This window comes from Anser anser (assembly GCF_964211835.1).
Source record: "Anser anser genome assembly, chromosome: 6".
NCBI classification, from domain to species: domain Eukaryota; kingdom Metazoa; phylum Chordata; class Aves; order Anseriformes; family Anatidae; genus Anser; species Anser anser.
The window spans coordinates 51,617-79,290 of NC_139726.1; the positions used below are offsets into that span (position 1 = coordinate 51,617).

General features: G+C 48.4%; 1 protein-coding gene and 1 long non-coding RNA gene across 14 annotated transcripts in view; one reads left to right on the top strand and one right to left on the bottom strand.

Annotated features, from left to right (window-relative positions):
• Nucleotides 1-10,183: 10,183 nt before the first annotated feature.
• Nucleotides 10,184-27,674, bottom strand: part of LOC310901669 (uncharacterized protein) — a 37,609-nt gene continuing 20,118 nt past the window's right edge. The window contains exons 4-8 of one of the 13 annotated variants that reach the window (XR_014585991.1): nucleotides 27,261-27,379; nucleotides 27,023-27,167; nucleotides 23,792-23,865; nucleotides 23,467-23,694; nucleotides 23,190-23,348 (exon numbers count right to left, since the gene is read on the bottom strand). Coding sequence is in view for 5 of the 13 variants with exons in the window: in XM_083841743.1 (XP_083697869.1) it covers nucleotides 25,030-25,436 (407 nt within the window). In the remaining 8 variants the exon portion in view is untranslated. The other 12 variants (XR_014585989.1, XR_014585990.1, XM_083841746.1 and 9 more) reach the window with 12 other exon arrangements.
• On the top strand, nucleotides 17,289-17,860 carry LOC310901683. Its single transcript, XR_014586032.1, has 2 exons — nucleotides 17,289-17,584; nucleotides 17,666-17,860. It is a non-coding gene; the product is annotated as an uncharacterized lncRNA (long non-coding RNA).

Consider the following 27,674-nt stretch of genomic DNA (forward strand, 5'->3'; position numbering starts at 1 on the left):
AGGAAAAACAAAGCACTTACCCTAAAGAGCAGCCCAGGCACAATGAACTCCCTAATGGCATACCTGGGGCTCATATACCATTTGGCCCTGCCCAGCACCCAAACCCAATCACCTGGGAAAGGGGAGGGGCAAAGCACAAGAAAGTAAAAAGAGCACAAGCAGCACAGCAGCTGTGGGGGTTTTTTTGGTGTTTTTTTTAGTTTTGTATTTTGTTTGTTTGTTTTTTGTTTTTCTTTTTTTTTTCTTTAATCTGGTTTAGCTCAATAGCATGCAGACTGCAGACAAGAGAACTGGGGTGATTCTAGAAGCAACAATCCCCATGCTTTTGCTGCAGCTTTGAATATTGAAAGGACAATATGACCAAGCAAGTAACTGAAATTTTTTCACCTAGAATTAGCTCAAACCTTTATTTATATACAAAGAAAAATCTGGGAGCATAACAGATTACATGCCAAAAAAAAATCAATTCCATGTAATAACATCACTCGCAGCATAAATCACGTACTTGAGTAGGCTATCTGAAAACCAAAAGGCTATGCTGATGGGTCAAAACACACTACAGGACAATGGAGCCTGGCCCTCTGCTGCACCAGCTTAAATCCTATCCCTACACTCACCAAGGTGCAACCCCAACCCAAACACAGACACACCATTTCAGGCTATACGGGATGGGGCTTCAGGCACCGCTTCACCTACTGAAGAAGACCACCATCAGGAGCTGCCACGCCAGACCACCTTTTTCCTCTGCAACACCTTTCTCAGGAACCAAACAGCATTCCAGTGACCTGCTTTGCTCCTTTTCCAAGGACTACCACAGTCCGCCTTGCCTCTGGCACCTGATAAGCAGAAGAGAAAGAAACCACAGCAGCACAAGCCACAGCACCCTCAGGACAGTTACTCTCATCCCCTCCTTTACCTCAGCTGCTTACCTACCCCACATGGCAGATGCTTCCACCCATTCTCTGAAGCCACCTAGAGCACCTCCAAAAGAGAAACTGGAATTTTACTCTAATTGATGTAGTACACTAACTGCAGTGATGGGCACGAAAATGTGCCCAGATGGCAGCAATCACAGACTTACCCTTTACAGATGAAAAAGGGGACCCTGCTCAGTCTCTTGGTAATACTACCGTGCTTATGCGGTCGAGGAACCGTACCCCACCATTTCTTAAAAACGGGTTAGCCGGCAACACCTCCTAAGCACGCCTCTATTACCTGAATTCCAAGCACTGAAAATCTAGAAGGCTGCAACGTCTAAAGACTCTACAGCCACACAAACCACAGGCAAAAGCTCCAAAACTATAACAAACTGTCCCTAACCCTGAAAAAGACTACCCCTTACACGCCTACTGCTGCTCTTTTCAGACACATGCTTACACAGGGAGCTTCGATGATACTTATCTCCTAAACCCTGCTCCATCACTTTGCCACCAAGGTTGTAACTTTGATAATATTTGACGTATAATATTTGACATACAGGCAAAGACTCACAAGTAAGCCCCGCAATTCGGCAAAAATCATAAGGGACCCAGAACCAAAAGCAAACACACAAAGTAGCACTGCCATCCTACCCGTAAACATGCTATAACAATTACTCACCTGAAGAAGAGCTGCATGCAATACAGGCACCTATTACTGGATTGGTTTACTCTAACAGATCCTACCAGTTGTTACCTCACAAAGATGGGCGTACCGGTCTCTACTTGGAAACGCATCAGTCCATAGACTCTTAACCACCTAAAGAAACCTCCAACTCACTGAAGGAAAAACAAAGCATCTACTCTAAAGGGCAGCCCAGGCAGAATGAGCTCTCTGATGGGATGCCTGTGACTCAATGACCACTAGGCCCTCCCTGGAACCCAAAGCCAATCACCTGGGAAAGGGGAGGGGCAAAACACAAGAAAGGAGAAAGAGGAGAAGCAGCAGCTGTGGTTTATTTTTTTTTTGCTTCAGCTTTGATTATTGAAAGCTTTTCTCCTCTACAACTCCTGTCTCAGGAACCAAACAGCATTCCAGTGACCTGCTTTGCTCCTATTCCAAAGACTATCACAGCCCACCTTGCCTGTGGCACCTGATAAGCAGAAGAGAAAGCAACCACAGCAGCAAAAGCCACTGCACCCTCAGGACAGTTACTCTCATCCCCTCCTTTACCTCAGCTGCTTACCTACCCCACATGGCAGATGCTTCCACCCGTTCTCTGAAGCCACCTAGAGCACCTCCAAAAGAGAAACTGGAATTTTACTCTATTTGATATAGTTAAAAAAACTGCAGCGACAACCGCACCCCAAAAATAACAGCTACCTCTGTTCATCACTCACCAGAGTCACTCCAGAGGTAGCTCGGGTCGTGACGTCCTGTACTGCACACTGCGTTTCAGCCTGAACAAAGGAAAACACAGTCAGACCATGAACATTCAGCTGACAGCATTAGCACCCATCCCTCAACAACAGAAGTGACCCCATATTTAATGTTTTCGTTTCAAAACAGCAGTCCACTTGCCTCTGTACCTGCAAGTTAGACCCAAGCTCGAAAGGAACGGCCACCATCACCCATGCCACCTGGGAACACAGAAGGACAAAATGACCACTGTGCTTGCAAGCAACCACCTGCCACACTGCTCCTCTGTCCCAGCCAGCCTCACCTCAGACCCTCAGAGGGAAACACCTGAATGTCTTCCCTTCGCTTCAGATCAGGGATGACCAGGCTGATAGAACTCTCACCTTCCCTCATTGTTCTGAGACACGGGCATTTCCCTGTCCAAGACTTCACAAAGCCCCTGCAGAGACAAGAGAAAAGCACACCCTGAGGCACCTCACAGCCACAGCGTACCTGCTGCAATACCTCTCTCTTCCCAGATCCTTTGCTTCAGCTGCTCACCAGCTCGAACTGAGATTCTTCGCTCACAGCGCCGCGGCAAACTCTGCCCGGGCCACACAACACACACTGCACAAGCTACATTGTTTAAGACACACGAGCTGGAACATTCCTGCCCAACAATCAGCGGCATCGCACAGGAAGGATGCCGCACACTCCTAGAAACCAAACCTACCAGTCCTGAACAGCTCCCCTGCCAGACAATTCCCCACCTCCTCCTGCCAACCACGCTCAGCACACACACTATTTGGCTCTCAAAAGAAAAAAAAAAAGAACATACACACACAAAAAAAACAACTGAGCTCCACAAATGCCAAAAAGCCATGTACACACAGCAGCCCCTGCAGGGGTATTCACAGACTTACCCTTTACAGATGAAAAAGGTAACTCTGATACAACCCTGCTCAGTCTCTTGGTAATACTGCACCTACGTGGTCAAGCCTCTTGCAGTGTGTAATCAAGCTCTTTTTAGTCCTCTGGAGAGTTATGCAAGTGCCTTCATACGTCTAGAGATTCAAATATAACCCAAAAACACAAGTGGATCCCACCATCCCAAAAACAAGTGAGCCAGCAACCTCTGCTAAATATCCCTCTAGTAAGTGATTTCCAAGCACTTAAAATCTAGAAATCCATAGACTCCAACCTGCCCAAAGAACCCTGCAACTGACTGAAGGAAAAACAAAGCACTTGCCCCAAAGAGCAGCCCAGGCACAATGAACTCTCTAATGGCATACCTGGGGCTCATATACCATTTGGCCCCGCCCAGCACCCAAACCCAATCACCTGGGAAAGGGGAGGGGCAAAGCACAAGAAAGTAGAAAGAGAGCACAAGCAGCAGCAGCTATGTTTTTGTTTGTTTGTTTGTTTTTTCTGGCCTAGCTCAATAGCATGCAGACTGCAGACAAGAGAACTGGGGTGTTTCTAGAAGCAACAATCCCCATGCTTTTGCTGCAGCTTTGAATATTGAAAGGACAATATGACCAAGCAAGTAACTGAAGTTTTTTTCAACTGCAAGCAGCTCAAACCGTTGTTTTTAAACAGGAAGAAAAATCTAGGAGCATAACAGATTACACACCAGAAAAAAAGATCAATTCCATGTAATAACATCACTCGCAGCATAAATCACGTACTTGAGTAGGCTATCTGAAAACCAAAAGGCTATGCTGATAGGTCAAAACACACTACAGGACAATGGAGCCTGGCCCTCTGCTGCACCAGCTTAAATCCTATCCCTACACTCACCAAGGTGCAACCCCAACCCAAACACAGACACACGGGATGGGGCTTCAGGCACCGCTTCACCTACTGAAGAAGACCACCATCGGGATCTGCCACGCCAGACCACCTTTTTCCTCTGAAACACCTTTCTCAGGAACCAAACAGCATTCCAGTGACCTGCTTTGCTCCTATTCTAAAGACTATCACAGCCCACCTTGCCTGTGGCACCTGATAAGCAGAAGAGAAAGCAACCACAGCAGCAAAAGCCACAGCACCCCTAGGACAGTTACTCTCAACCGCTCTTTTACTTCACCCACTCACCTAACCCCCGAGGCAGATGTTTCCATCTGCTCTCAAGCCACCTAGAGCACCTCTAAAAGGCAAAATGGATTTTTATTCTACTTTTTGTAATAACTTAACTGCAGTGACAACCGCACCCCAAAAATAACTGCTACCTCTGTTCATTGCTCACCTTGCCTGAGGTAGCTCAGGTCGCAACGTCCTGTATTGCGCACTGCATTTCAGCTTGAACAAAGGAAAACACGGTCAAAAGATAAACATTCAGCTGCCAGCATTACCACCCACCCTTCAACACCACAGGTGACCCTATATTTAATTTTATCATTTCAAAAGAGCAGTCCACTTGCCTCTGTACCTGGAAAGTAGATCCAAGCTCAAACGTGGCCACCTGCAAGGCCGGGGGGGGGGGCATTTGGCAGCCACCTGCAAGGTGGGGGGGCACCTGGCAGCTTTGCTCTAACAGACCCTACTAGTTACCTCAAAAAGATGGGCTTACCGGTCTCAATTTGAAATGCATCAGTCCATAGGCTCTGACCCACCTAAAGAACCCTGCAACTGACTGAAGGAAAAACAAAGCCCCTACCGCCAAGGAGCAGCCCAGGCAGAATGCCTGCCCTAATCATGTGGAAAATGGGAGGGGCCGTGCATGAGAAGAGATAAAGAGAGCAGGAGGAACAGCAGCCCTGGTTTTGGTCTGGCTTAGGTCAACAGGGTGCAGAGTGCAGCACAGGCAATCAGCCTGTTTCTCCTGAAAGACTTACCTTAGCTTTGGTGAAGGAAACTGACCGGGCTGACAACCCTCTCACCTTTTTGCACCACTCCACAACATGGGGAATTCACCTCTCCACGGCTGCACGAGGGAACTGCAGAAACAAGACAAAGCACACCCTGAGGCACCTCATAACCACAGCCTACCTACCTACTGCAATACCTCTGCAATACTTATACCTCTCTTCCCAGCTGCTTTACCTCTGCTGCTCTCCATCTCCAAATCACATTCTTTTAACTGTCACGCAGAGCGGTGGTCCTCCAGGTGCCATAGAGCAGCGCCATTATTTTTTTTCTTTTTTAATTTCAGAACAGCTTCCCTTCAAAACAGCTTTCCGCTTCCCTCTGGAAATGGACAGTAGGTCAAGCCAGTCACCGAGTTGCCAACGCAGAGCTTCACAGTTCCAGAAGGTGCTCTTTCATTCGACCGATTCCTCAGAAGTGTTACCTACCACTAGCAAAAGCAATAAACAGACTGCAAACAGGCACTGCCACATTTGACAAACTTCATGTTTTTAATTTTATCATTTCAAAACAGCAGTCCGCTTGCCTTTACATCTGAAAAGGCAGATCAAACCAATCACCAAGTTGCCGAACAAGAACTTGACAGTTCCAGAAAGTGCTGTTTCCTTTGACCGGCTCCTCCTAAGGTTTACCTACTGCTGGAAAAAAAGAAAAAAAGACTGTGCCAGCTGCCCTTAAGTACTCACCCAGAGCTTGAGTATTCGCCCAGAGACAGACCAGATGTCTTTCCCAAAAGAGTCAGGACAATGTATTATTGCACTGTTGGACCACCATGTTAGCTACCATCACTAATTGCCAGGCAGGACAGCTCCAGGCCAAACACACACATAAAAAGGCACACTACAAACATCATGAACAAAACATAGGAAAAGAATTACTTTTCATGAATTACTTTTTCAAGAATTACTTTTACATGTCGTCTCAGGGAGGAAGTAACTACCCTGAGCAACGTGCCCTTACCCACTAGGAAGCTGAGCGGCAATGTGAAAAACTACATTTCCCGGCATGCCACGGAAACCAACATGGCCGGCAGGAAGCTCAAAACCCAAAGACCACAACTCCCGGCATGCTGCGGGGCACGAAGCCTGGCAGTTGCTACAGCGCATGCGCATCTCCTCCGTCTGCAGTACCTCCCTTTCGCCAGCAGGTGGGAGCAGAGAGCCACGCGTCACCGCAGCGCCTCTTCGCCTACAGCACCGCTCGCTGTTCGGCCACCAGGTGACACCAGGCGCCGCCGCGCCACCCTGCTCCATGCATGGGCGGAAACAGAACGGCAGGCACGGCTTCCCAGGCCGTCTGCTCGTTAAGGGAAGCGGCGGGAGCCGCGTGGAACACCACACAAGAACGGCAAGAAAAAGCATCCCGCTCCACGGGCACTGGGGAAGTAACTGCCCATCCTAAAAGGCCCCGTGCTGAGCCGCAACGTGAAACTACAGTTCGCAGCATGCTCTGGAAACCAATGTGGCCGATCAAAAGCCCGGAGCCCAAAGACCACAACTCCCGGCATGCTGTGGGGCAAGACGCTCCCAGCCACCTGACCCAGCTGACGCCCCGCCCCAGAGTCAAACCCGTGCTTTCTGATCCGCCGCCTACTACCCCAGCCACGGATCCTGCAGGACCCAGCCGCCCCAACACCCTTCCCTCCCCTCTGCCACGGACGCCCAGGCCCTCCCTCACCTGCTGCTCCGCAGCAGCCACAGCCTAGGTCACGCTCGCCAATCACTCCCTCTGCGCAGACCAGTCCCAGCACACCTGGCCCAGGGAGCAAACACAGCACAGGCCTACCCCCACCATTGCTGCCCTTGCCCCCCCCCCGCCTGCAGCCTCCCCAGCAGGGTGGCCCCCACACCCAGGTCGCTTGTCTGTGTCCATTGGCTCCCCCATGGACAATAAACACGGGGCCAACACCCCAGCCCCTGCCCCCTCCACACCCAGGAACCTGCACCTAGCAGCACGGCCACAGCCACTTACAGTGTCCACAAACACAGAGGGCAGCACAAGCCAGAAAGCAAACTTTATTAAACTCTTACACAGGACTCCTGGGAGGGAGACTGCGGCAGAACTCCCTGCCCAGACATTCTCCCCTTCCCCTGGGGGGCTGCGGGGCTCAGGCATCCAGCAGGTCCATCCGTCCGTCTCAGCATCCATGCCCTGGGGAACAGCTGCCTCCTGCAGAAATGGGCTGTGAGGCACAGAAGGAGGAAGAAAAAGGAAAAGGGCACAAGTGGGATACAAGCAGCAAGAGAGGAACTGGGTGGACAGACAGACAGCAGGGCAGAGGGACAGAAGAACCACCGGGGGGGCAGGGAGCGGGACAGGGGTGATCAACGGGGTTGGACAGAGAGTCCAACAGAGGCACAATTGCGACAGCCAGGATGACCGAGAGTAATAGCAGTTTTACTGACATCAGACAGCATTAGTTTGGGATGAAATCAGAGTTTTGGTTTTTGGATCAGAGATGACTCTGTTGAACAGTCTCTGCCTTTCCAGTATTTGAAAGGAAAAGGCATGAGGATAAGCACACAAGTATGAAGCTATTATTACCAACAGAGATGCTGGAAGTAGGCTTCTCAATATCGCTTCTGGTACTTGTGGAGTAATTGCCTTAAGTAACTAGGCAAATTAAACTAATATTCACATTTTAAAGAAAATGTGCAGCATTGAAAAAGCTTTCAGGGTGGAGGGTAGCTGCGCTACCTAAGTGTTCCCTAGGCCTCCAACTTTACATGCTATTGCACTAGGGGAACTTGGTGTGCTGACTCTAAGGAACAGTACAGAGCGTAGAGCAGAGTGGAGACACCACGGATAGGCTCTGTGATGAGACGGGGACCTGATGCTCTTATGCGCACCAAGACTGATAAGCTGCATGTTTACCATCCTTGTGAGAAAAATCTCAAATAATTTTCTTCAGACAGGATCTTCTGTGAAGCTATTTTATTCGTGATTGCAATGGCGGGCATCCTGTCAATCAGGAACGCATTTTAGTAAACAAATCATAACCTTTTATTCCCTATTACCTGACACCTGATCACCTCCCCTGTTTCCTCATTGGCTAAGTACTACAGGTTCACAAGCTACTCGACGCTCCTCTATACCACGTATGTACAATTTTTGTGTTTTTTCAACCCTTTAATTTCTCCTTTCTTATGTTTTGAGAACTTTGTGATCTTTGTTTTACTGTTCTCACACTGCTCATCTTGTTTTTCTCAAGCTTCTACCTTATTTTGGAACAGTGAGGCCTTCTACTGTCCACTTATCTACAGGTGACCCATTCGGTGATAAACTGGAGCTGATTGATACAGCGGTGCACTAAGGGTTAAGAAGAAGGTTACTCACAGGCATAGAGTGGTAACCAGGCTAGAATAAGAGAAAGTGGGAACCAGTAAGAAGTTGCTAGGCTCGGACGGGCCTATAGAGGGCTATGCATGATCAAAAGGAATGCACTAATCAGAAGTCTGTAACTACGCACGCTAGCTGTGTGCAGTGCATGTAGCTGGTTCAGAAAGCTATATAATATCTGGCATTGGAACAATAAAGGGTCTCCATTTCTCGACTATTTTGGAGTCTGTGTCCTCATTCCCTTCACTTATCTACTTAGCATTTCTCCTTATTATGACTACACGATTACCTTGGAATACAGAAAAGTAATTCTCTACTGCAAAAACACAACTTTGTTTCTCACACCCTGAGCCAACCACCTGTCATGGTTTTGACAGAACGTTGTACTCTAGTGAACTTTTGCTCATTATATCATCACTATAATACCAAACCACACCTCCATCCCAAAAGCTCCATGCCTCCAAGCTGCGACCGCCCCTCACTGAGCACACGCTCTGAATTTCTCAGACCCCTATAGCTTTAAACGAAAGCAAGAAAACTTTACAAATCATAACCAAGATATGCCTGACTAGAGTCACTCAAGCTCCACCTAAAAGGGACAGAAAATAATCACAGAGTCATAGAATATCCCGAATTGGAAGGGATCCACAAGGATCATCGAGCCCAACTCCCGGCATCACACAGGTCAACCCAAAAATTCAGACCATATGACTAAGTGCACAGTCCAAATGCTTCTTAAACTCCGGCAGACTTGGTGAAGCGACTACCGGCCTGGGGAGACTGTTCCAGTGCTCAACAACCCTCTCAGTGAAGAACCTCTTCCTGATGTCTAGCCTGAACCTCTCCTGCTGCAGGTTGACACCATTCCCACGGGTCCTATCACTGGTCTCTAAAGAGAACAGATTGGTGGATAATGTAAATTGGCTTAAGTGAAAGGGGATGTTAGGGAAGATACCATCACGAAGGATACCTTTCTGACTTCCGGGATCAGTCGACAGGCTGAGCCTCTCTTCCCCCCGCACTGGGATGTCGTGGGGTAAGATCTGAATGCTTGGTTGTACCAGGCGTCTCCGTAGAAACTCAGAAATCTCTAGAGCCTTTGTGCCTTTTAATGCGTTAATAGCCAGGACGAGTACCCGTGTATTTCATGCGTGCTCGCTTGCTTTTGCGGACAGTGAATTTATCGCCGGCAATTCCAAAGAACCTGTGTCCCTGTTGCTGTAATAAACTGCCCTTCGTTGCATTGTTCCTAGCTGTGACAGTTCTCATTGAACACAACTAGAGCGAGGGTGTCCTACGTTATTGGTGAATCCGTGACCCTGGTAGTTCAGTACCCCGAATCCGACCAGACCCGTAACAGTTAGTCAGCTACGCCCCTTAACACGACAGTATTTCATAGAGAAAAACATTAAGCCTAAGATTTCTCATCCCTAAGGCCTTAGGGGGGCAGGCCGAGAAGGAACCAGAGATGCTTAGTATGTCTCCTGAGAATCGCAGCTTACAGTTACTACACGTCTTCTGGTCTCATGGGATGAGGCAGAGGTATAATTAATTCCTTCTCCATCTCTCTCTAAAGAGTTTTCCTCCTATCTGTGACAAAGGAGAAAAATGTTATGGTCGTGGAAGTCGTTATACAAAGCCACACTCAGTGAATTCACTATTACAGTTAAGATCGTTTTTAATCGAAAACACCTCAGCAGCAGTGTTACCACTGCAAACATAGCGCTGCACAAAAATTCAACTCAAGATAAAGGAAAGGGCGAGCTAAAAGGACAAATGACGTGACCGAAGGCATCTTCAACAACCATCTGGTAGATGGTTGTCCACAGCCCTTGGATTCCATGGTTGTCTTCCCTGCCAAGTGAATCCTGGAAGAACAAGAAAAGATACACAACATGTCCACAAAAACTTTTGGGGAGGCTACTGAAAAGAAAAACAAAAAAATAGAAACAGCATGCAGCTAGTACGTCAGTTTTGTTAACAGAGTAACATTAACATACTAGAAATTTCCACATTCTATGTAGCCCCAAGGTGGTGCTGGGTACATCCACTGATATTAATGGGGTGGCACAATGTAAGAGATAGTTAATAGACAAGGTACACCTGAGGTGCACAGATTGCATATTCCATGCGACAAAAAAGGCACAGCTTGGCACCCAGTTTGGATCAGCTTGTGTATGAGTCTGCTGATACATGAGTATATACAGCAAGCAGACAAGTCTTTTACTCCACAGACTCAGTTTCATTTATGTATATACATACATATACATATGTGTATGTATCTCTCTCTCTCTCTCTCTCTACATATATATATATATATATATAAACAAACAAACGTTGGGAACTTCATAACCACTTGAATAACAATCATTAGCTATGCCTACGCTGAAAGCCAGGACTATGCCTAAGTGATTAAGTAAACACAGAGTCTTATCTGTGAAATGCTGAAAATGCCCCATAACCACTGGGGGGCTTAGGCACGGTGTACATAATTTTTACGCAAACATGCATCTTAATACACAAAGAGGAGGGGTGAGGCGGACAAAGGTTTTAGGGACGCGTCAAGACCAGAACAGCCACTGGGCAATCGCTCAGATGTGCAAAGCTCAGCTAAAACCTGCACAAATCCACCAAAAGAAGGAGGCTACCTACTTGTCTGCTTAAAATAACCTCTACAAAGAACGTATTACAAAATCAAAAACGAAACTATCATCCAGCAAAGCAAACGTCTGGAATACAATGGGCTAAAACTGACAGCTGAGGTTTGATTCTTTAGCAATTTCAAAGGTCTTCAGATCCTACCTGACTTCTCGTGCATGGTGGCGTTGCAGCACAGAAATGAGGGGAGCGGGAAGATCGCAACAGGCCAAACGCGGTGCTGAGCTCCTACAGGAGCTGGTGGGATAGCACTGACAAGAGTGAGACAGGCTGTCAGCCTTCTGCACGAGCTGAAGAAGAGGAGCGCCAGTGTCCGAAGAAGCTGTTTCTTCTCATACTTCATTTAATACACACCGTCTTTAAATCCAGGACGTCTTCTTAGGGAAGAGATAAAGAAGTAGAGTTAGCGGCTCCAAGGACACTTCAGGATCTTAGTTCTTTCTATAGTTAGCTGCTATCCACAAAACCAAACCAGTTAAAATAGAGAGTTACATTAAAAATTCTTGATAATAACAAAAGTATGGGATTTAAAAAAAAAAGACATGCACGGAAAAGAGGTTAAATTATCTCATTCGTTTCTCAATTCCGCCACAAACTCCACGCTCAGCTCCTCTTAACTCACTCACCCCACTTACCCATCCAAACACAGGGCGGACGCAGCAGTTCTCATCATTCTTGGTAAAAAGACAACATTTTCATGTTTGCTGTCAAATATCATCTCTTTCCAGCACAATTTCCTGCAAGCTATGCTAACTCCTCCAGGCTTTTTAATATATGCTAGAAACTTCACTGTTTTATATTAATGACCATCTCGGTGGAAGTCGCTGAGCTGCTATCTTTGATTCTGCTGTCTTCACAAATACAAATAAAACAGTACTTCAGCAACAATCTATGACAAACTAGGCAATACATGCATCTACCTCTTACATAAGAAAGGAAAGAATTTGTAGACAACATCCAGAAAGTATTACCTTGTTAGATATCAGAGTGGTGGGGCAGAATGACAATGCTACACAAGACTGTACTTACACTCCTGGGATTGCACAGGTTTGCTGGAATACAAAACCAATAAAGTAAGGTCACTATGCGGAACAAGTTCACTCACTCCATTATTACTGTGAATGACAAGAATATTTCAGTAAGCGTTCTTTTAAACCCATGGGAATTTTCAGATTTATGTCAATTTGGCTTCATGAAAACTGAAACTTGCAGTGCAAAGATCATTTATAAAAGCTGTAGCAGGTGAGCTTTTTAGGCACGGATTTTGTCACCTTTTTGGGTAATGTTCGTCTCTCTCCCTCATTACCCCCCTTCCCTCCCCTCCCCCCCCCCCAAAAAAAAAACAAGAAAAAAGATTAAAGACCACAAACTGGGACTTCTCAGAGGTATGACTCCATTTTTCACCTTATACACACAGTTTCTTCGCTATGCTAAACTTTCACAATGACTGTATAATAGAGTCTTACTAATATTGTTTCTGTCTGTGAGTTTGATACTACTTCCCCAGGTTGGATGAAACAAGCATTTTTCATTGTGACAGACATCAAAACAAATAACGTCTCTCGTCAGCTATGGAGTCCTGCTGGCAGTATTACCAGCTCACACAGAATCCCACCTAGTTTTTGGGGTCCACCCCATCTATCCTCAGCAGTGGGAAGTTCTTCCAGAAGCAGACAGACTGTTATTCGTTCCTCAATGGAGCTGAGGCTCCGTAAGGCTTTGCTTTTTTCTTCCCTCACTCCCTCTTCTATTTCCAAGCTTTAACTTAAAAGCTAAGCTTGTGGGGCTGGGGGGAATCCCCAAATCAAATCCCAGCCCCAACATCCCATAGTCCCCTACTCTCAGGCCCAGCAATCTACAAATGCACACAATGCTACAGACTGTGGTGGGCAGGTCCTTCAGGGCAGGGATGTCGTCATCTTTTCAGGTGACGTTCAGCTCCCTGAAAGGGCTGAAATACCACATCCACACTCACTTCCCCTACTTGATTCGCACAGGTGTAGTCAGAGGAACAGGGCCACACCAGCACTCCCTGCTCACAAAGCTCACTGCCTACCTCCAGGTTTGCATCGTTTCCTTGTATTACTGTTAATTCTGACACATTTCTGCTATAAAAGCATATCTCAGTGGCATTAAACAACCAAATGCGTGGACTGTGCTGTCTGCAGTATTTTATCCCACACACTCCAATTACTTAATCAGCTGTTGAGCCCGTGCCTCGAGCAAGCATTTTGCTGGGTAACCATCTCCTAGTCTTGAGGGGACACGTGAGAATAATTTTTTCTTGGATAGTATTTACTTCAAATACTCCTGCCAGGCCAGTTTAAGGAATCCACAAATTCCACGGGAGAGAGGCTTGCCTAAATTGATTCTGTCTTTCTGATAATTTGCTCAATGGAGCATTTCTCCCTTCGGTATTTCTGGGGTAATGACAACGACTTGGATTTCAGAGAAGCAAGGTTTGAAAGGATAGGTAGTATCTTGAAATAGATCAGATTTCAGGAGTACAATCTCAATACATTCCAAAACCTAAATTCCACAATGCTGCTTCTGCAATCTGAGGGACAAACTCTTCTGCCACAGATGGGCAGGGATATCAGACCAGCGCATAGGAACACTTCAGGAGTCAGCAGAAGTGGTAACGAGAGCTGCATCACTCTGTGATAGATACCTGTGTCCGAACAAGCTTTCCTTCCGCTCACAGAGGAAAAGAGCTGGCGTCCTACAAAACGTCTCGCGTCTACCACTTTGGAGTGTTCTCAGTCAGCTTGTCTGTACTTCAACTTCCCTTTGAAGGAAGTAGCAAAGTACATAAAAACCTCCTTCCGGTAGCTCGGCACTGACCTGCAAGCCAGCACCAGGAGAAGGGCTGTGTCACACTTCAGCCCGGAGAAGAGAAGGCTCTGGGGAGACCTCATTACTACCTTTAAACACGTATAGTGGACTTACAAAAGAGACAGGCAAGGACTTGTTACCAGGGCCTGTAGCGACAAGGCAAGACAAGTTTTAAACTGAAGGAAGATAGATTTAGATTGAACAAAAGGAAGAAGTTCTTCTCAATGAGGGTAGTAAGACACTGAAACAGGCTGCCCAGAGAAGTTGTAGAGGCCTCATTACTGGAGGTACTCAAAGCTGGGCTGGATGGGGCTTTGAGCAACCTGACCTAGTGCAAGACGCCACTGATCGAGGCAGGGGGGATGGACTAGATTATCTTTAAGCGTCCCTTCCAACCCAAACCACTCTACGATTACGTGAAAGGAATTGCCTCCCAAGTCATTCTTGACTGACTACAATTAGCATTCTGGAAAGCCCTGCAAGCACTTGTTCATTATTTCTAGGGTAATTCTTAAAGCTGAAGCAGACCAAAGTTTTGTCAACAAAAGCCTTTCGGGAGACTACTGAAAGGAAAACCAAGCCAAACCAAAAAAACAGAAACAGCAAGTGGCTATTACATCAGTTTTGTTAACAAAGTAACATTAACGTACTAGGAATTTCCACGTTCTTTACCCTCCACCTTTAAAAAGTCACCCAATTCTGTCAGTGTTCACCATTAGCATTCTTTAAAACTTTCACATGGACATCTGAGAAAAACATTTCAAGTCCCTGTCATCGAGGGAGAAGAGGAAAAAAAATAGGGATGAGGGGGGAAGAAGCACAGCCATTCCTTTCCTCGGTAAGGTGAGCAAAAAGCTCAGGCGCTCAGCAAGAACATTCTTTGAAAGATAAAACAGAAGAAACTGCAGGTTATTTAACCTCAGCTTGTCCTGGTTTCAGCTAATATAGAGTTAATTTTCCTCCTAGTAGCTGGTAGGGTGCTATGTTTTGGATTAGGCTGAGAAAAGTGTTGATAACATGCTGATGTTTTAATTGTTGCAGAGCAGTGTTTACACCAGGCCAAGGACTTTCCAGCTTCTCTTTCTGTCCTGCCAGTGGGCAGGCTGGGGGTGCAGCAGGAGCTGGGAGGGGATAGACCCAGGGCAGCTGACCCAAACTGGCCAAAGGGGTATTCCATACCATCTGGCGTCATGCTAAACAATATATAGGGGTGGCTAGCAGGACTGGGGGGACCAGCTGCTTGCGGATAGGCTGGGCATCGGTCAGCAGGTGGTGAGCAATTGCATTGCGCATCACTTGTTTGTGCACATTATTATTAGTAGTACTATTATCATTATTATTATTATTTTCCTGTTTTTATAAGCTGTCTTTATCTCAACCCACAGGCTTCACTTTCCCATTTCTCTCCCCCATCCCAGAGAGGGAGAGGGGAGGACAAGCCAACGGCTATGTGGTGCTTAGCTGCCAGCTACGTTAAACCACAACATGGCTATAGAGTCACATGTATTTGTGCCTGCTCATTTATTCATCTGCCAGTTTATTTTGCTACAGACCGTAGAAACTGCAAGGTTACCACCTTTTGTAACCGATGGGATCTTCGGTAGGAATAGCTGTCTAAAAGAGCCAACAAAATCCCCTTCATCGACAGCCATTTGAACTTTCGTCGTCTAAAAATAGTCCTACAAACATTCCCCGGGATGCTCAACTTCAGAAACTTCTTTCCATTCAACTTGAGGCAGAACAAGCCCTTACCCTGAACATCTTCATCTGGCTCTCCTCTGCTAGCAGAGTAGTACTCTGATACTGACCAGTACGTGCTGCAGCCTACTCGCTTACGTGTATTTACTGCAATCTGGTTCGATATGCTCACAGAGAAACTAATGAAAAATCCGCCCTTTCTTTCAGAAAAAAAATAATAAAATAACTACGACACGGTAAGGAAAAAAAGCTGAACATGCGGTCCTTTACCAACGGGCAGATCCAACATCAGCACAAGGAGTTTTTGGTCATGTGAGCAATCACCTACACCAGCCATCAGGACAAGCCAAACGCACACACATGAGACTCCATTTAAAAAACATGTAAAGTTCCTTTATAGCTTATGGAAGTAACAACCTACATCTTAGATGCAGTTAGACTGCATCGGTTTAGGGACTGCCTCCTTCCAAAAAAAAAAAAATCCTCCAATCTGTTCATCCGTTCACAGTTATGCAAATTCAATCAGGCCTTTGAGCCTGAGGTGCAGGAAAATTACTAAAGCACACCTGGATTTCACCCGGAGGTCGCTGCGACTTACCCGGACAGCTGGGACAGACGGGCTGCTCTTTCTCCTGGGAAACCTGCGACTGCAGCACGCCAGCTGCAGCTTTCCTCCCTTCAGCTGCTGCGCCACCTTCGCTCGGCGACAAACCCCGCAGGGGTCCCAGCGGCGGGGAGCTGCTTCTGCCCTGGTGAGCCGCAGGGAAAGGAGAGAGCCGGCCGTCAGCACGCGGGGGGAGGAAAGCCTCCGAGGCGCAGCCCGACGATCGAGCGCAGCGAGGACCCGCGCCCGGCCGCCGCAGCCCCCACCCCTCCCGGCCCGACGCTCCGGGGAAGCGCCCCCGAAGGCTCTCGCTCGCCTCACCGCCGGCAGCCGCGCTCGCAGCCAGCGGCAACCTGCGCCTCCCGGCGCGCACGGCCCGGCCCCGGCCCCGGCTCGGGGAAAGACCGGCCGCGCACCACAGAACTACAGCTCCCAGCATGCCGCGGGACGGAGCAGTCCATCCGACGCAGAGGGGAGTCGGCCAAGCGCACGCAACCGCCCCCCCCCCGCCGCTTCGCCCCCTTCCCCCCCCAGCCCTCCGAAGCCCCGCGCAGTGCAGACGCCGCCGCACGCCCGGTCCGCTCCGCTCCGGCGCGGCGCCGCCCCCGCCCCGCACAAGGGCCGTTTCCGCAGAAGCTGCCGACCGCGTGGCGCCCCAACCGCCCGCCGCCTCGTCCCCTCCCGGCCCGGCCCGGCCCGGGGCGGCACCGACCACCAACCTCGTTGCGGCACCGCGCCTCGGCGGCCCGGCCCGAGCTGAGCCCAGCGCGGCCCGGCCCGACAGCTTCCGCCCATAGCTCCGGCAAGCCCTGCACGGCACCTCCGCCCTGCGTTCCTCCGAGCCAATCACGGAGCGTTTCCGCCCTGAGTTAAGGCTAGCCGTGACGCCACTTCCGCCCTCACGGTCCAGCCAATCACGGCGCCGCTTCCCTGTGGGAAGGCGACCCTGAGGCTGCCCGTGATGCCTTTTATTTATTTATTTATTTATTTATTTATTTATTTTTAAAGAAGGCGCGGGTGTTCTTGGTCCTCCCTCGTCAAGTATATCTGCGAGAAACGTCTCAAATAATTTTCTTGACACACGATCTTCTCTGAGGCTATTTTATTCGCGGTTGCAGTGGCGGGCGTCCTGCCGATCAGGAGCGCATTGCAGTAAGCACAGCATCAACTTTTATTCCCTATTCCCCGACGCCTGATCCCCTCCCCTGTGTCCTCATTGGCCGAGTACTGCAGGTTCACAAGCTACTCGACGCTCCTCTGTCCCATGTATGTACAATCTTACTTCTTTTTCAACCCTTTAATTTCTCCCTTCTTTTCCTTTTTTTTTTCCCCTTTCTTATGTTTCAGGAACCTGTGATCTTTGTTTTACCGTGCCCACGCTGCTCAACCTGTTTTTCCTCAAGCTTCTGCCTTATTTCGGAACAGTGAGGCCGCCTACTGTCCGCTTACCCACGTGGCGTTTCTCCTCATTATGACTGCACAACTACCTCGGAATACAGAAAATTAGTTCTCTACTGCAAAAACACAACTTAGTTTCTCACAGTTCCCTCCTCTCCTTTCCTTACTCCTACTGTTGTTTTTGCACCTCTTCACGTACCGCGCTCTTGAGTTTCTCCAACGTTAAGGCGCAATAGTCTTCTTCGGATGTCACGGGGGATGGTAGGCGTACAATGCCATTATTTTTACAATACCAACAAATAGTGGTTTGAGCCAATTCTGTTCAGGTAACCACGAAGTTAGTTTCTCCCAAATGTTTCTAAATGCCCAGGAACTGTCATCTTGAGCTACTCTATGTAGGATCTTTCCTCCCCACGCCCCCCCAGTATACTTTTTTCCCCCCAAATATCAGTCAAATCCGTCCCATTTGATCTACATCTATACAGCAACTAGCATTAATTACAGTGCACGCTCCTCCTTATGAGGTTATTAATGAATCGAATACTATTCGATTCTACAGTCCTATTTTTGCAAACTTATCAAACTTATTTTCTAGTTCTTCAGTTATAGCGGAGATATTTACAATAGCTTTTTCTAATTCACCCACCCCTAACCAAGGTAAAAACCACCTTGCAAAGCTGTGAAATACTAGAGAATTTTACTAGAGAATTGTCTGGAGTCCGCTTAATCCTGCGTGTGGTCTCAAGGGGCCTTTGGCTTTGTGGGTCTTCAATAATAGTTACGTTTGGAATTATTGCCTCCAGGGTGCAAGCTCCCTTCCATCCCAGGGGCAACACCTTCCTGGCTTTATTGCCACGTAGCCAGTACCACCTCTCGCCATTTGGGACAGGCCATCCAGTTGCAGGATTCTCACGTTGCATCTGGCGTGCGCTATGTATATTAGCGTTCCTGTGGCTACCATATTTGGTGCAGCGTGGATTATTCCCTGCGTGGATAGTTCCACACCCAGGGTCAGTACTATCGCCCCCTGAGTTTCTATCAATGTTGTTTAAAAGGCACCTTCGATAACGCGGTATATTGTAGCCAGGATTACGCGCAGGGAGTGTGAGAAACACTCCGTAGCCAGTAGCTTAGGCTCAGGCGAGGGTCTCAGTGAAGCAGTAATTTATTCGCGATCGCAATGGCACGCGTCCCACAAGCAGGAGCGCGCCTACTAGTCACACAGTACGGTTTATGTACTTTCTTTCTTGACGACCGGGACCCTCCCCTGTTTCCCCATTGACTGGGTATTCCGGGTTCACAACCTATCCGACGCTTCACAGACACTACGTGGCCTTCAGTTGCCGGCCTGTTCAATTTCAAATCTCTTTTGACTTTTTTACTGTTTGAAGTGGTAATGTTTCTTCACTGATCTGACTTGACACCGTGATTTTCATCTAGCTGCTCTGAGGAGTCCGGTTGTCTGCATTTTACAAGGTTGTCCGTTAAGCTTTCTTATCACTGCGAGCCTCAACACTGCATTACTTCCCTCTAAACAACGTAACTCTGCAAAAACAACATTTTTATTCCCACAATTCCCCCCTTTTCTTCTTTATAAATTGTTGATTTTTGCAAAACTTTTCTCTGCGGTGTAATTTGGTAGATCTCTTCCTCTTCTTCACCTTCTTTGCTTTCCATCCCCTCTAATATCATCACCTTACGGGAGTAAGGTGGTGGCTCCACGGTCATTTGTTTCAATAGCGCAGTTTCAGTGAACCGCTGTACTAGTCCTTTTACACAGGGGATAATGCAACAACCAAGGGTCGTCAAAACTCCTGCTGCTACGATCAAGGATGCAGATACGCACGCCAGGATCCTTTTCCATTTACCAGACCAAAATTCTGAACATCCCACGAAGCAACAGCCGGTTCCTAATTACTCTGCCAATTCACTGGCAGAGGCGGGAAGCTCCTGCAACGCTCCACTTACAGCCCCACCCTCCAAACCACTAGTGCTGGGCATTAAAGTGCAGCTAACGACGGCCCAGCCTCCCACACACACACCCCCTCCCGCGCCCACCACCCCTACCTCACGGCCGCTGCTCCACCGCTCGTCCCCGCCCTCCCGGGGCTCAACTCGCCGCCCTCGCCCACTCTCGGGCGCTCCGGTCGCAGCCGCGACCCCCGAGCGCCCCGCCGCCGCGTCGCCGGGGCCACCCAGCGGCCCCTTCGGGCCCCCGCGCGCCCGATTCGCTCGGCCCCGCGCGAAATTTGCATGCCCCGCCCCCGGCACCGCCTCTCCCTCCCCGCGGCTCGCCGCCCGCGTGCCCCGCCCACCGAGCCCCTGCGCCCGACCTCCGCTCCGCGCTGATTGGCGCAGCTCGGCCCCCTCTGAGCGGTCGCCCCGCCCCTTCGCCCGCCCTCCCTCCCCTCCCCTCCGGCGTGATTTGCATGCCCCGCCCACCTCCCCGGAGCCGCGCCGCCGCCCGCCGCCTCATTGGCCGGGGCCCCGGGCCGCCCGCCCCGGCGGCACCGAGCAGCGCCGCGGGACCTGCGCGCGGCCGGCCGGGCCGGGCCAGGCCGGGGGGCTCTCGCCGGCAAGGAAGGCCCGGCAGAAGGCTGCCGCCGGCGGGGGTCCTCCGACCCTCCGTTCAGCGCCTGCGGACGCCTCCGGAGCGAGGCACGGGGCCGCGGGGCTCGGCCCGGCGCGGCGACCGGGGGAGCGGAGCCGCCGCACGAGGAGGGGCTGCGAGCGCTGAGCGCGCTCGAGCCGGAGGGGAGACGCTTTGTCTGCTCCGGGAGCCGGGAGGAGGCGCGACCGGGACGGCGACCCGAGCTGGCCGCGAAGGGGTGTCCGGAACCGGGAAGGACGGCCGGGGGGCGGCTGCTGCTCAGGAACCGGCCGGGCAACCGGACACGCGTGCGGCGAGCACTTGCGGCGTGCGGCGGTAGCTTTGCGTGTGCGTACACGTTGGTGTCGTTACTTTCTCTTAATTTGCTGTCCTATTAAACTGTCTTTATCTCAACCCGCACGCTTTACCCACCCCACCCCACCCCACCCCCTATTCTCTCGCCTTTCCCGGAGGGGGGGGACTGAGGCAGCGAGGAAGCGGCTGCGCGGCGCTGAGCTGTGCGGCAGGTTGAAGCTCGGCAGCCGGAGAGGCTCCCGCTGTCCCGGCATCGCGGCCAGACCCCGTCGCCTTCCCCTCCCCCGACAGCTGAAGCTGTTATGTGTTATGTAGCCCCGCTACATAACCTGCTCCCGTAAAGCTGGCAAGCGCCGTGTGCCCGGGGTGCACGCTACTCCGTGCCCGGGGCGGCACCGACCACCAACTTCGTTGCGGCAGTGCGCCTCGGCGCCCCGACCCGGCCGCTGCCGCCCACAGTGCCGGCAAGCCCTGCACGGCACCTCCGCCCTGGGTTCCTCCGAGCCAATCACGGAGCGTTTCCGCCCTGAGTGAAGGCTAGCCGTGACGCCACTTCCGTCCTGGGTTCCCAGCCAATCATGGAATGCTCCTGCCCTCAATGACGGCTCGCTCGGACACCGCATCCGCCCTCACGGTCCAGCCAATCACGGAGCCGTTTTGGCCCTCGGTGAGGGCACGCCCTGACGTCACTTACGCCCCCGCTTCCCTCCCACGTAATGGGTCTCAAGGCAGTTTGTTCCCTTAAAGCGCGGCTGTGCTTCAGAACAATTGCATTTCTTGAAATCTATAGGAAGCAGTCCGTGAAATATGATCTCGGAACCTCGCCTTTTAAGCATCAGAGGCAAACGTGCTATTTGTATATGCTCCTTAGAAGCTAAACTGTCAGTCTGCAATTGTTTTACCTTTACTGCGACTCAGGACTGCACTCGGAGCACTGACTCAATGCCATATGTGCTGTCTCCAGCTAGCTGTCAGGCACACACTGCTCCACGGAGAAGTCAAATTTCCTCTGAAATTGCTTACCCAAACCAGTATGAGACGCAATAGGAAACTAGGGAGGAAGCAACCTCTCCTCTGCACTCAGAGTCCGTCCTGCCGTCAGCTACAGCATGGGACAGAAACCGTATTATTCAGATGCGGAGGTATCAAAGATGATCCTCTGAAGTCGCATCGGAGAACTTGAGGCTGGGGGCTGGCAGGAAGAAAAGTAACTAACAAGACAAGCCATCCTAAGTCTGTAAAAAAAAAAAAATAGAAAAAAAGGAAAAAATAGAAAAAGGTCGGGGGGTGGGGGTGGGAAGCCAGTAAGAATCAGCCTGATAAAAGGTTTACAAATGAGATGAAGAAGAGGAGAAGGGGAGAGATTGTCTATGCAAGGCAAGAGACCCAGGAGGCAAAGGCTGAAGTCTAGGAAGGCAGACTAGAATGTGACGAGGAAACATACTGGCTTTCTATGAAGAAAGCTAGCAGCAAGGAAGCTAGCAGCAAGGAAGTAATAATGGCAGACGAGGGAGACTAGTGCCTTTTCCTTTCACGTGAACATACTCCCTTCACTAGAGCATACTCCCCTTCAGTATGAAACGAGGACCAACGCTCACAAAATTCAGTTATAAAATAGGAAGCTGCCCTTTGGCAGCCTCTTTCTAAGTGCCCATACCCATCACTTGCTCCTCAAACACTTGCTCATATGTTAGAGAAATTCTCAATCAGTCTTGCTAAAAATACTAGCAGTGAGAGCCTAGACTCATCGCTCCACAAGTGAGTAAAAGCAATCATTCTGCCTCAGTGCAAACATGCAGTATCAGTATGGGACAGACCACTCACAGCCTAGAGCTTCTACTTTCTGTGCTTATTTTTTTTAGCATATATTCTTAACAGTTGCGATTTGTTATTAACAATCTATATTAAACATTTGATGTTTAATGGCAGCCTGCAACTCAGCTGCGTTCAGCATGGACAGGAAAGTGCTCATTGGTAGGAACCTCATAAATTGCAAGTTAAGCAGGGAACCTACGTTATAAGACACGTGCAGAAACCGCAGCACCTGAATGTAAGCTAACTCCTTCTCTACGCTGGGTATCAAAAACCAACCCTGCATAACTCTCGACATTGCAGAAGCAAGTCCCAAGAATGTGCCCGTAGAAAAAAAAAATTGGGATGGCAACAGAATTCATTTCAGAAGAGTCTTTTGAGGCAAGACTTCTTGCAGCCTTCCAGTAACTCACCAACAGAAATACGCTTTTGTTATCAAAGATCTCTCTGCATTACAGTTTGTGACGTGCCAGTTTCACACATTTTCTAACCCAAGACCAGCTTCTCGATGCACCACTCGAACACAAAAGAACGGATTTAGTCTATGCTGCCTGAACTGTACTTTCCTCGGTCAGAAGGTAATATGGTTCGTTCTGGAAAGCATCATTTTTAAGTAACAACCTTCCCCACAGGGGCCAAACATTACGTTAACCAGCCCAGGAGATACTCATGCTATTTCATACATGACGATAACAGGGCAGATACTTTCTATATTCAATTTCTAAAGCGAGCCTCCTTTGGCAAAAGAAAACGCTATTTATTTATTTATTTAGATTTTTATTTTTTTTTAAACAATGCCGTGGGTTGCTGTTTTCAAAGGCCTCTCTGTCTTCTCTGATGAAGACATCTCTCATGTAATTATGGAAGCTGCAGCTGTTTCCACTGACAAGCTCTCAAAGTCCTGGGCTCACTAACCTGTGACAGCCATAATATCCAATTGCAGGTGACAGAATATTCTAGTTCTGCTCATTTCCTTTGAGGCCCAGAAAAGCTCATGACAACAGGAGTACCATGAAAGGACCCATAATATTACCTTTATTTTCAGCTTCTTCTAAGTCCTTCTCGTTTGCCAAGAGAATTTCTTCTCTGTGATCAGGTAATAAGTCAGCAAGACGATAAATAATCTCCGCTCTCCGAAAGAGAAAAGCTTCTGAACTGCATCCTTATATGAAGTCCATGGTGTTTGACATCTGGCTCACTTCAGCTCATTTCTGCTGACACATCTTCTCACTGTCTTGACTCCCTGAATGCTTGGAGCCAGCTGATTTTTTCCAGGACCCATTTGTGTTATAAACCTGTATTTTAAGACTTGCCACGTGTTCCCAACCTTATAGAGTGAGCACATACTGTTCTCTCACCTGCTCAGGCTGCAGAGCTGCCAGGGTCCTGCCACCAGCTCGAGACCTTTCACCCTGCTGCTCTGCTGGAGGGCCTGCCAAAACAAACAAACAAACAAACAAAAACACAACCACAAGACATGCAGACAAAGGTTACAGCCCATGTGGGAGGAAAGGAACGCTAACCTTTCATCTTCCAACTCCTTACTCAAAGCAGGAAAACAGGTACGGTCCTAATAGACATATCAAAGAAATTCACTGTATGCCAGAACAGGAAAATCTGTATCAGATACCAAAATGCTGCCACGGTCCCTGAGCACAGCCCTTTTCAAGGCATCACGGAGATTCAGCAAGATCATCCAGGTCATAGGGGACAAACAAGCTTGTATCAAAGCTGAGCAAAAGAATAGAAGGACGGCTAAATCTCAGGGCGTAGGAGAAAACTGAAAACAGGGAGGCATCCTTTGAAAAAGTTTAGTTAGACAACTAACGAAAAGAGAAAAGATTGCAAAACAACACGGGAATGTACAAACAGCACTGGAAGCCAAAAGCGGCCTGCGTAACAGCTTGCAGAATAGCTGCTCTCTCCACGCCTCTCCCTGTGCACACTGAAGGGTTCTTACAGAAGAAAGGTTTTCTTCGTGGCATGGATATCAAAGAACCTGTCTCAAACTGAAACGATACAGAACAAGTTTTGAAACAGAAGCAGAAGTAACAAGTCAAAAGGCTCACGCAGCATTTCACTAAGGAGTTCTCAAGTAGCTCACAGATAAGCTACATTTTCATTTTTAACTCTCTTGAAATTGTCTGTAGGACAGATGACTTGAAATGTGACTAATAGGCCCGGACTTCTATTTCAGAAGCGTCCTACAGAAATTGCCAGAGCAGGAATTCCCACGTTAAGGAAAATAACAGGAGTTAAGAAAAGAACTAGCGGACACTTGATTAAGAAGACTTAATTAAGGAGTGTTAAAACAGCTTTTTAAAGCGAGGTCATACTTTATAAAGTAGAGCGTATTTTCGTGTTCTTTGAAAAAGAGTGACACACGCGAGGAGATAAGAGTTCATTTTAAAAAGTTACCTGAGTATTTAAAGTGTGTTTTGGAAGACAGAAGACAAAAGAAAGAATGGGAGTAACCACGTTCCATGGTAGAGGAAGGGTCGCAGTAAGATTTCACCTTTACTTTTGCTGTTCACCATATTTGTAATTGTCTGAGACGTGGGGTTACAAGATGAAAAGCTTTATAGCTGATACAAATTTATTGCAGTAGGACAAAGTGAAAAGCGCTGATATCGCACTTTTTCCCAGAAAGGAACTTCTCGGAAAAGGAGCTAAGTTTCCTGGTGGACGCCAACTTGAACACGAAACCGCAATGTGCCTTTGCTGCAAAAGCAGCTGAGGGTATCCTGGGTGGCATTAGGCAAAGTATTGCCAGCAGGTCAAGAAAGGCGATCCTCCCCCTCTGCTCAGGAACGGTGAGGCCGCACCTGGAGTGCTGGGCCTGGGCCTCCCAGTACAAGAGAGACCTGGACACACTGCAAAGAGTCCAACGGAGGGCCACGAGGACGGTAAGGGACTGAAGCACCTTTCCTATGAGGACAGGCTGGGAGAGCTGGGACCGTTCGGCCTGGAGAAGAGGAGGCTTGGAGGGGATCTCATCGATGTCTGTAAATACACGAAGGGAGGGTGGAAGGAAGACAAAGCCAGACTTTTCTAACTGGTACCCAAGGAACAAAAAAGGAGGCAACAGACACAGGCCGAAACATAGGATGTTCCCCTCCTGTGGTTTCCTGAACATCAGTAAATACTTTTTCGCTGTGAGGGTGACTGAGCACTAGCGTAGGCTGCCCAGGGAGGTCGTGGAGTCACAGTCTTTGTGAGGTTTCAAAACCTGTTTGGACGTGGTCCTGGAAAACCAGATCTGGGTGGCTCTGCTTGAGCAGGGGTGTTGGACTAGGTGACCTCTGGAGGTCCTTCCGACCTCAACCAGCCTGTGATTCCTTTGCAGCCACTATGCAACCAAATAGCAAGTACAATTCAAAGCAGATAAACGTGAAGAAATGCAGAGGCAAAAGGGGAAATCAGGCCTTGGTACTGCACATAATCCTATGAAAACATCACCTCAATGCTCATCAGCATCGAAGAGCAACTTACACGTTTAAGCTTTTGGAAAAGGCCTAGGAAAGGCAACAAGAAACATCACCAGTCTAATCAAAACTCAAAGTTAGCCTTGCTATCTCATAAACTGAGGGTTCATTTGCATCTTGGATGCTACACAGAATTTTATTTTTGCCTATCTTAAAAAGGTCACAGTAGAATAAAAACAGTTTCAGCCAAGAGAAACAGGGATCACCAAACTTTTGGAACAGTTTCTGTAGAAAAGGACTAAGAAAAAACCTTTTTCATGTGACAAAGAGACGATGAGGGAAAAGACGATGTCTCATATCATAGAAGTTGAACAGAGATCGATCACCCATGTTCTCTTTCCATACAGAAGGCGGGGGCATCAAAAGCTAGCAGGAAGCAAACTTCAACGCTCCTCCTGCCCACAAACACACACAAAATAAAGGAAGCAGTTCTCCACATAGTGCTAGCTCCAGAGTTTACGCACAATACCTAGTTAAGGCTCGTGACTGCTGTGACCCACGGGTGCTAAGTGTTTACATGGGTTCAAAGGATATGGCCGATTTTTACAAGAAACACATTAAGCGTTTTTAAACTCAAAGGCATTGGCTTGTCTTAAAGTGCAAGTCACAAGTATCGCTCTATACTCGTTCCATTCTGCTAAGATCACTGATCTTTGGTCTGACTTTCTGCGGCCCTTGTTACATTGTCACAGCAACACAGAGGCAGGAAAACATTCCTACATACGGTAACAAAAGACCGAGTCATTAAAAGAACTTACGACAAAAACCCAAACTACACACTATCTTAGTTCAGCCGTACATTCTATATGCACGCTTTCACCCTGAAATCTTCAATAATAGATGATAACCTCTAAGACTAAAAGCAATACAAATTCTACCTAGTTCTTTGAATGCAAGTCTGATGCAGCAAGTCATCAGCTGGAAGGAACCCGAGCAGAGGATTCAAGATGTTCTATTCCAACATTAAAAATTACCTTTCAAAAGCCGTTTGTCAAGCAGAGCGTAGTTTCCCATTTGTTGAACAGGCAGGCCTAGCCAAATTTCGACCCTAAACTTCCAGGAAATCTCTACAGCTCCCAATGTACATGTTACTTCCGTACTCACCTGCAGGTTTTACCTCTGAAAAAAAAGTTCCAACTTTCTTCCCTTCCACAACATCTGTGATGACATGACCCGAGATCTTTGGGTGGGTTCCACTTGCAATCACTGCAGAGGTGCCTCCTTGGAGGGCCCGCAGAGCTGCTTTCACCTGCGATGAAGGATAGAGCCAGTTCCCAAAAATGCACTTGTTATTTGAATCCCCATGCTCAACACGAATTCTTGCTCCACTTTGATCGCTTACGTTTCCCACCTGGGATTTGGTTCCAAATGTCACAGATTGTTGGTCTCCTGGGTAGGATATGTCAGTGAGCTTTGCATCATCGGATCCTGGAGGGCTGTCAAAGAGTCCTGAAATGAATACTAAAAAACTGTTAATGTTACATATCTTCTGTTCCAAAGCTCACCAGGGAAAAAGAACTAAAGCCTTTGAGGCTAAAAACCTGTATTCCACTCTACAGGATTCAAAACTTCCACTGAACCCTCCTTTTGTGGAACTGAAAGGATGAAACACTAACATGCAGGCTCAAGATGCGTAACTTCACCGGAATTGTAGCTAGTGTGAGGAAACAGAATATCCACATGCTGAATAGCATCACGTACGCTGGGAAGTACCCACACTTCAGTGAGGTTAGAGAGAAAACCGGAAAGAAGTTTC